Source organism: Bombina bombina, chromosome 6, assembly GCF_027579735.1.
Source record: "Bombina bombina isolate aBomBom1 chromosome 6, aBomBom1.pri, whole genome shotgun sequence".
NCBI lineage: Eukaryota > Metazoa > Chordata > Amphibia > Anura > Bombinatoridae > Bombina > Bombina bombina.
Window position 1 is genome coordinate 496,065,057 of NC_069504.1, and position 9,273 is coordinate 496,074,329.

General features: G+C 37.5%; 1 protein-coding gene across 1 annotated transcript in view; it reads right to left on the minus strand.

The window, feature by feature from the left end:
• The window catches only part of MPI (mannose phosphate isomerase), an 87,360-nt gene extending 78,672 nt beyond the window's left edge, over window positions 1-8,688 (minus strand). Inside the window, exons 1-3 of the mRNA XM_053717356.1 lie at window positions 8,625-8,688; window positions 5,403-5,530; window positions 1,463-1,663 (exon numbers count right to left, since the gene is read on the minus strand). Of these exons, the coding sequence (XP_053573331.1) occupies window positions 1,463-1,663; window positions 5,403-5,530; window positions 8,625-8,640 (345 nt within the window). The 5' untranslated portion in view covers window positions 8,641-8,688. The remainder of the gene's footprint in view (window positions 1-1,462; window positions 1,664-5,402; window positions 5,531-8,624) is intronic.
• Between the last annotated feature and the right edge of the window lie 585 nt (window positions 8,689-9,273).

The window sequence follows — 9,273 nt, forward strand, 5'->3', positions numbered from 1 at the left end:
TAAGAAACAAGGCACTTAAACTGTACTGTACTGGTATATATACTTGTTACATGAACTTGTAAGAGACACTGCGATATAGTACATTATTGTATTAGCATTCTTTCTTCCTTGGACAGCAGCAAGTAACAAGTTAAAACAGATACCGATAGTCACAAATGATGTGCATGGTAATGCACATGCACATTTGACTGAACCACACACACGGCAGGTAACTCTGCTTGCATGCCCTGTCCCCCTGGTCCGTTATAGGCTTGTGAACACTAGATAGGGGAGAAGCAGATCAATAATTGTGATGCCATAAAATGTAGTTCCCGTTATCTAGGGTTTGACAGATTTGTTTTCCAATCTTAAAGCCAGAGGCTTGGGATCTAGGTTACATGTGCAGGGCTGAAGGCTTCCTAGGCCCTGCTCCACTGCACACTAAGGAAAATAACGTATACAATGTTTATGTTAAAACTATAAACCTGGGATGAAAGTTTGACAGTGAAGGGCTTGGGTAGTGGACAAAGCTTTCTGTGGGTAGCATTAAATGGCACAATGTGAGTCTTATATTGGTCCCTACAGTGAGTATACTGTATAACTGGGTACATGGTTTTATAAGGGGTCTGATTAGTGGTGTATCCACCTGAAGCTCCACTGCTTGAAGTCAAAGAAAGTGGATTTTCTTGCTAATCATAAATGGTTTACTGTAGGGGGGGGGGGTGCATTTGGATCCTTCGTGAGGATCCGAATATGTAAGTAAGCAGCGGCTTGTGCCCTTCAGATATTTTCGTAGCCGAACTGATTCTTGTAAAAGATCTGGATTTGTAAAGGATCTGAATGCACATCCCTGGTGTACTGAAACAGTGATTGCATCAAGTCTATCCATTAAAGAGACAGAAAGGTAAAAACTGAAATGTGCATGGGTGCATTTAAAATTTTAAGTAGAACACTTTTTGCAATATATTTCCATTAGCAAAAATGCCTCTAATAAAAGTTATTATTGTTTTTATTAGTAGCATACGCACATATGCTGTTAGTGGCCCAAAACAACACACCTTCTCCGATAGGCTTGTATGTCACAAATTAAGTCTTCACTGACACAATACATACAACCGCCAGCTATCTGAGTAGACATGGTGTTTAAATCCTGAGGTTTTAGTCAGACGTATCTATAGTCTGGCCAGACTGTATGACAAAAAGGCATATTGCAGTCATAAATGTTACTAGATACATTTTTGCTAATGGAAGTAAATTGCAAAAATGCTTCTATTTAAAACTGAAATGCACATTTCAATTTTGACCTTTCTATAACTTTAATAACATCCAGGTTGTCTGCATCAGCTATATTAGTACGACAGTGTTATATTGTATTGCCATAATACCCTAAATTCATAGTTATGTTCAAGTACCCTTCAATGTAACCTTTTTGTAATGCATAATAAATTAGAACAATATTTGTTTTTATTTATCCTTAATTTACCTTATCAGGGTGAGCTTGGATTGAAAGTGCCAGTCTGACTGATAGTACTTTGAACAGGAACGGCAGCTGGTCTTCAAATGCCTTTCTGACTTTAGACCCAAGGCATTCTGGGTGAGCAGCAATCCACTGTCCTAGTGTTTTCTCGGTAATGCGGTTATCTAGGATGATGGCATCTCCCTTAGGGTGAGAACCCATCCATAGCTGTAAAGGAAGGGAGAACAAATGAGAGATTAAAAAGTGGAGATCAGCAAAAGGTACATGTTCACCAATAACACCATGGATGTAAGATGGTAAAACAAGAGAACTAATACAACAAGAAACAAACACTCAAGTCCCAAATCTCAAAAACATATATACAGGACCACCACAAAATGTGTTTTACTCCCTGCACCATCTATACTATAAATGCATTTGTAACGCGTCTGTCAGTGTCGCCAGTTGCGCATGCATCCTCAAAGGAATATTGGCTGTGCAAGGCAGCCAAAAGAATGTTGCCTGCGTGCGCAGCCAAAAGAATCCACCTGGATGCATCTAAGCTGCATCCTGGTGGATTCCGAATTCTTTCACCACCCTGACATTTTCGGAATCCACCTGGATGCAGCGTAGGCAACCCCAAAGCCTTAAAAAAAAAAAAATGCAACCGCCCGCATGAAATAACGAAAAAACATGTAACCGCCCGCAAAAAATAAACACATAACCGCATGAAGTATAACAAAAAAACAACTAACCTCCCGCACAAAGTTTTCACAGACACCTAAACCGCAAACCCCCACATCGCAAAATAATAAAGTCATTAACCCCTAATCCGCAAATAACTGGCTGGCTCTTAAGTTTTACATTACGGCTTTTTAAATAAAGATAGCAAGAGAATGAAGAAAAATTGATAATAGGAGTAAATTAGAAAATTGCTTAAAATTACATGCTCAGTCTATCTGAATCATTAAAGGAAAAATGTGGGTTTAGTATCCCTTTAACCTTACAAGCTACCTGATTAACCCCATTCACTGCCGGGAATAATAGAAGTGTAGTGCACAGCTGCAATTAGCGGCATTCTAATTACCAAAAACCAATGTCAAAGCCATGTATGTCTGCTATTTCTGAACAAAGGGGATACCAGAGAAGCTTTTGCAATTATTTGTGCCGTGATTGCACAAGCGGTATGCAAATAATTTCAGTGAGAAACCCAAAGTTTGTGAAAAAGTTAATTTTTTTTATATGATCGCATTTGACGGTGAAATGGTGCCATGAAATATACCAAAATGGGCCTAGATAATTACCCTGGGTTGTCTACTTAAAAAAATATACATATACATTTTTGACAGGAGAACTTAGGATCCAGTGATCATCAATCTGTTTGGTTTAGTATTCATGTTCAGGAACTGTCCACCCAGACTAAAACAAAAGTTTTAGACTTTAGGACGGCAGATTTTTCATTAATGGGAGAATACCTAAAAAACTATTTAATGGGGAAAACTCTTATTACAGGGGTTCAAGAACAGTGGGAATTTGTGAAAGGTGCCATTTTAGATGCAACCGCACACTGTATTAGACATGTCTGTAAAAGTAAAAGAAAGCGGAAACCAATTTGGTTTTCCAAAGAAGTAGCACATGCTGTAAAGACAAAAAAGATAGCTTATAAAAATTACAGACACACACAAGCAGATGATGATATGAAAATATGGAGACTCCAACAAAAAAAGACTAAGCAGTTAATTAGGAAGGTTAAAGCTCATGCAAAAGAGAAGATAGCACAGTCAGTAAAATATGGGGACAAAACATTCTTTAGATGTATCAGTGAAAGAAGAAAAAATAAGGTAGGAATAGTAAAATTGAAATCAGTTGATGGTAGAATAATAGAAGGAGATAAGCAGATTGCAGACTGTCTCAATGATTACTTCTGTTCTGTTTTCACTAAAGATTGTGAAGATACAATGTCTACATTAAGGGATGCTACGCAAAATAGAAACAAGCTTAACAGTAATCTTTTTACAGAGGATGAGGTTTTATTAGCATTATCAAAAATAAATGTTACAAAGGCAGTGGGTCCTGATAATATTCATCCAAGGGTTTTAAAAGAACTTCGATCAGTGCTAACTGTCCCATTAACTGATCTGTTTAATCAGTCACTTTTAACAGGAGCTGTCCCAGATGATTGGAGAATAGCAAATGTAATACCTCTTCATAAAAAGGGCAGTAGAGAAGAATCTGGCAACTACAGGCCAGTTAGTTTAACTTCAGTAGTAGGGAAATTAATGGAAAGCCTCTTAAAAGAAAGAATTATGACTTACATAAAGACAAACAATTTAGAGGACCAAAATCAGCATGGTTTTACTTCAGGGAGATCATGTCAGACTAATCTAATTGACTTCTTTGATTATGTAACAAAAGTATTAGACAAGGGAGGAGCAGTTGATGTAGCATATCTAGATTTCAGCAAAGCATTTGACACAGTCCCACACAATAAACTTATTCACAAACTATATCTCCTTGGTCTAGATTCAAAAATTGTGAACTGGGTGGAATACTGGCTTAAGGACAGAAAACAAAGTGTCTTAGTAAATGGAGTTCATTCAGCAGAGGGGGCTGTTACTAGTGGTGTTCCTCAGGGGTCAGTTCTGGGGCCTGTTTTGTTTAACATATTTATCTGCGATATCAGCAAAGGGCTACAGGGGAAAGTATGTCTCTTTGCAGATGATACAAAAATTTGCAACAGAGTGGATGTTCCATGGGGGGGTAGACAAAATGAGAAGTGATATACAACAATTGGAGGATTGGACAAACGACTGGGATCTAAAGTTTAACACAGCAAAGTGTAAAATAATGCATTTAGGGAAGAAAAATCCAAATGTTAATTACAGACTCAATGACACTTTACTGACTGTTACAGACGAGGAACAGGACTTGGGAATTATTATTTCAGATGATTTAAAACTTAGTAAACAATGTAGTAATGCAGCGAGTAAGGCTAGCAGAATGCTTGGATGTATTGGTAGAGGTATTTGCAGCAGAAATAGTAAGGTTCTTATGCCACTTTATAGATCATTAGTTAGGCCTCATCTTGAGTATTGTGTGCAGTTCTGGAGGCCATATCTTCAGAAGGATATTAACAAACTTGAATCTGTGCAAAGGAGGGCTACCAAAATGGTACATGGTCTAAAAAATAAAAAACTTACCAGGATAGGCTCAATGACCTAAATATGTATAGCTTAGAGGAGAGAAGGGAAAGAGGTGATATGATAGCAACTTTCAAGTACATTAAAGGGTTTAGTAAAACTGAGGCTGTGGGTATTTTACATAAAATGGAAAATTCAAGAACAAGGGGTCATGAGCTCAAGCTAAAGGGTAGTAGATTCAGGAGTAATTTGAGGAAGCACTTCTTTACAGAAAGAGTGATTGATTTATGGAATAAACTTCCTCAAGAGGTAGTAGCAACAAACACTGTGGGGGACTTTAAAAATGCATGGGACAAGCATAGGGCTATCCTACGAACTAGATAAGTTTATACTGTTAGGTAAGGACGGGCAGACTTGCTGGGCCTATGGCTCTTATCTGCCGTCAATATCTATGTTTCTAAATAAAAAAGCAAGGCTCTATTTCTGTTTAAATGGAGTGATAGCAAAAATGCTAAATATTCTCGGGTATTTTGGGCAAGTTCTTCTCTGAAAGTCCTGGTAGCGAAGAGGTTACTTTAGTCATCCCAGCAATGATCCATTTGTAAGAGATAGAAAGAGAATACTGAATTTATAATCTTTTTGTCTTTCACAAAATTACAATCACCAAGAAAAGAATCAGAAAGAAATTAACTCTACTGCAGGCAGAAAAATATGAAAGGAAAAAGACAGAGATGGCAATGTAATAAAAGGAGAAACAGAGAAGCAGAATTAAAAGCAACAGTAATAGAAAACTGCAAGTGATTTCATGTTGAGTACTTGCAAATTACCTCTGCATATGGCCTGTTTGGTTCTATTTGCCGCTCAGGTTCACCTTTTGCCCACAGGCTGGCTACCTCACTGTCCCTCCCCAGCTTACCCCATGCATAGTCCTGTACGACACAGGAAAGAGGAAAAACTGTAATGAAGAGGAAAAAGAAAGAATTAAAAAAGAAAAAAATACTTATTGAACCTCTCTGTCAATATATACAGTATATTAAACTAAAGAGAAAAAAAAGGAGGTTTCACTTAATTAGTTCTAACCTATACAATTATATGTTAGGTCCATTCCACTTCTTTATTTAAGACATGGTTTAAAAAGGACAGTGTGTTTCAAAACTGGTTTCCATTTAATGTATTTCTAATGACTTGTTATACCAGATTAAAGTGATGATAAATCCTAGGATTTGTGAAATGCTAGGACTGACCATTGTAACAAATAAAGGGGACTTTCAACCAGTTCGCTGCACTGAGCTCCTCAGGCAGCCCATGGCAGAACGCTATTTTGCTGTGAGGTGACGTTTCCACCTCTTAGCCAATAGCCATGCGGGCCAGCTGGATAGCTAGCACGCTATTGGCTAAGAGGTGTTAAAGTCACCTCACAGCAAAATAGCGCTCTGCCGTGGGCTGTCTGAGGCGCTCAGTGCGGCAAACGCTTCAGACAAATATTTTATACTTCATGACTAAAAGTTCCCTTTATTTACTCAGACATCCCAACTCTCCTGGAAGGTCCGGGAGTCTCCCGTATTGAAATAGCAGCTCCCTGACACTTGCAAATGAAACCCAATCTCCCGGAAATAGCGGTACCAGAGAAAATCAAATGTGTGCCTGCACTTTTCATTTCTACCTCTAGGTGTCACTGTTCCGTTATAGCTCAATGTAAATAGTTACTGCGTTCCTCTCTAGACTTTTTCCCTCCTTCCTGATCTCTACTCTACTCTAGTGCGGTGCGAGACAGCAGCAGACCTGATATATATAGGTGAGATGTGCAGACTCCCATACCTCTATATTGTGCAGGCTCCCATACCTCTAAATTGTGCAGGCTCCCATACCCCTCTATTGTGCAGGCTTCCATACCCCTCTATTGTGCAGGCTTCCATACCCCTCTATTGTGCAGGCTCCCATACCTCTCTTCTGTGCAGGCTCCCATACCTCTCTTCTGTGCAGGCTCCCATACCTCTCTATTGTGCAGGCTCCCATACCTCTCTATTGTGCAGGCTCCCATACCTCTCTATTGTGCAGGCTCCCATACCTCTCTATTGTGCCGTGGAGCAACCTATGCCTGTAACAGAGGGGAGGGTGTCTTGTAATGGTGAGAGAAAGGCAATTTAAAAAATGATGTTTTCTAGTTCAGTTGTACAATTTCTGCCATGAGCTGTACAAAGTGTGGATAACATTATAATATATATATATATATATATATATATATATATATATATATATATATATATATATATATATATATATATATATATATATATATATATATATATATATATATATATATATATATATATAGGTGGCCCTCGGTTTACAATGGTTCAATTTGCACCGTTTCTGAATAACAACCTTTTTTTCAGTCATGTGACTGCTATTGAAAAGCATTGAGAAGCAGTGCATTAATTAAAAAAACAGTAGATGGAGCTGTCTGCTTGTGTTGCAGCAAAAATATGCAAGCCAAGCAAGCTGAAATTAATCAGTTTAACCAGACCTGAGCTATTTAGCAGCTTGCAAAGGAACATGATCTTTCTGTCTATTAATCAGTCCAGATTGGAATGCATAGAAAGAACTGTTTGCAGAAAAATGCAAGTAAAGTTTGTGTTGTGTGATTATTTTATTAGGTTTATAATGCTGTTTAGCAAATGTTTTTGTTCGTTTAACTTAGTTTAATTATATATTCTGTGTTGTGTGATTATTTTATTAGGTTTATAATGCTGTTTAGCATTTAAAGTCTTCATTTCAAAGCTTTAAAAATAATGTATTAGGTGAGGTGTTACTTCTGCCCATTTTTAGAGGGGCCTGGAACCTAACTCCCTCACTTCCCATTGACTTACATTATAAACTGGGTTTCAATTTACAATGGTTTCGATTTACAACCATTCCTTCTGGAACCTAACCCCGGCATAAACTGAGGGCTACCTGTATGTATGTATATATGTATATATATATATATATATATATATATATATACATATATATATATATATATATATATATATATATATATATATATATATATATATATATTGGTCAGGTAACAATTTAAAGGGACATTAAACCACTTTTTTTTTTTTTTGGGGGGGGGGGGTTGCGCAGTAGCCGGTGAAGCCACCTCCCTGAAATTAGTTTTTGCAGGATGGGATGTCGGTTTACTCTACTGGTAAATCCTAGTATTTCACAAACGCTAGGATTTACCATCACTTTAATCTGGTTTAACAAGTCATTAGATGATTAAATGGGTTGAGTTTTCAGTGAGAGCAAGCCTCCAGGTCTTATCTTTTTCTCTATACACGAAGGCTTCTTTATCATATTTCTGTCTGTATAGCCATAAAGCAAATACTTAGTGCAATTGAAAATTAACATTTTAGTATCTCTCTCTTCCACCCACAGAGGAGTGTGATTTATTATGCTGTTCTTGTTTACATAGCTTTTCTATAGTGACTACTGCTAAACTGGAATTTACAGCTATTTCAAATGGGCAAAAAAAATAAAGGAGCTATTTTTAAACAGCTTATTACAAGTACATTTAAGACTGCACATGTTTTCTTTAAAAAGTGGAGAGATCAATTTCAAATTAAGAATTTATTTTACGTCTAAATAACAATAGCAAATTGTAAAACCAGTATAACATATTAAATTGCATCAAATTGAGTTTTATGTAATTATAAATAATATGTTAACCATGTATATATCCGGGACAGTGGCTCTCCTTTATATCAGCAAATAATATCAAACTGCAATGTTTTAAACATTGGCGTTTTTTAAAGGGAATTACAAAATTAATTCACATGCAGCATTTAGAATTACTAGCATGACCTAGATTTTGGAGGACTGCATCTCCCAGCATGCATTGGAACTACGTCACCAGAGCCCCCTACCCAGATAAGAATAGCCAGGTAAACGAACACCTCGACACCATCTCAATAAGAATAGCGGACTAAGCTTCTTAAGAAGCGAATCTCGGCGCCTGCCTTGGTAACTAAAGATATATTGTTAAGTCGCCCTGTGCTCACCTCGGGGCACCACCATTGCATCAACCTTCACCCCTGTGTCTGTCGTCTTCTGTAGGACGTCACTTCTGGGGCATGATGGGAATTGTGGTCCAAATGCGTTGGAACGTGACGCCCACTACTGCACTTGCTTTTAAGTGTAGTGTAGTGCTGTGCTAGTAATAGACTCAAATACGTTTTCGTTTATTCCGTGCTGCTCTGCTCAGTTACTATAATGCTTCATTACACGATCCTTATACTAATTCTGTTGCTGAGAGAAATTTTTCTACTATAACCTTTTCCCCCCTCATTTCATCTTTTAGTTGTCCTTACAGTTGCCCACTGAAAAAGCTATGCAGCAGCTATCCTTCTAAACCCTTAAAGGGACATGAAACACAACATTATTTTTCTTATATTCCATGATTCAAATAGAACATGTGATTTTAAACAACTTTCCAATTTACTTATTTTATCCAATTTGCTTTATTCTCTTGGTACCGTTTGTTGAATGAGCAGCTATGCATTACTGCAAGCTATTTGAAGACATCCAGTGAACCAACCAAAATGGGCATTTTTGTGCAGTCACCAATCAGCATCTCGCTCCCAGTAATGCATTGCTGCTCCTGATCCTACCTAGATATGCTTTTTAAGTAATAATACCAGGAGAATGATG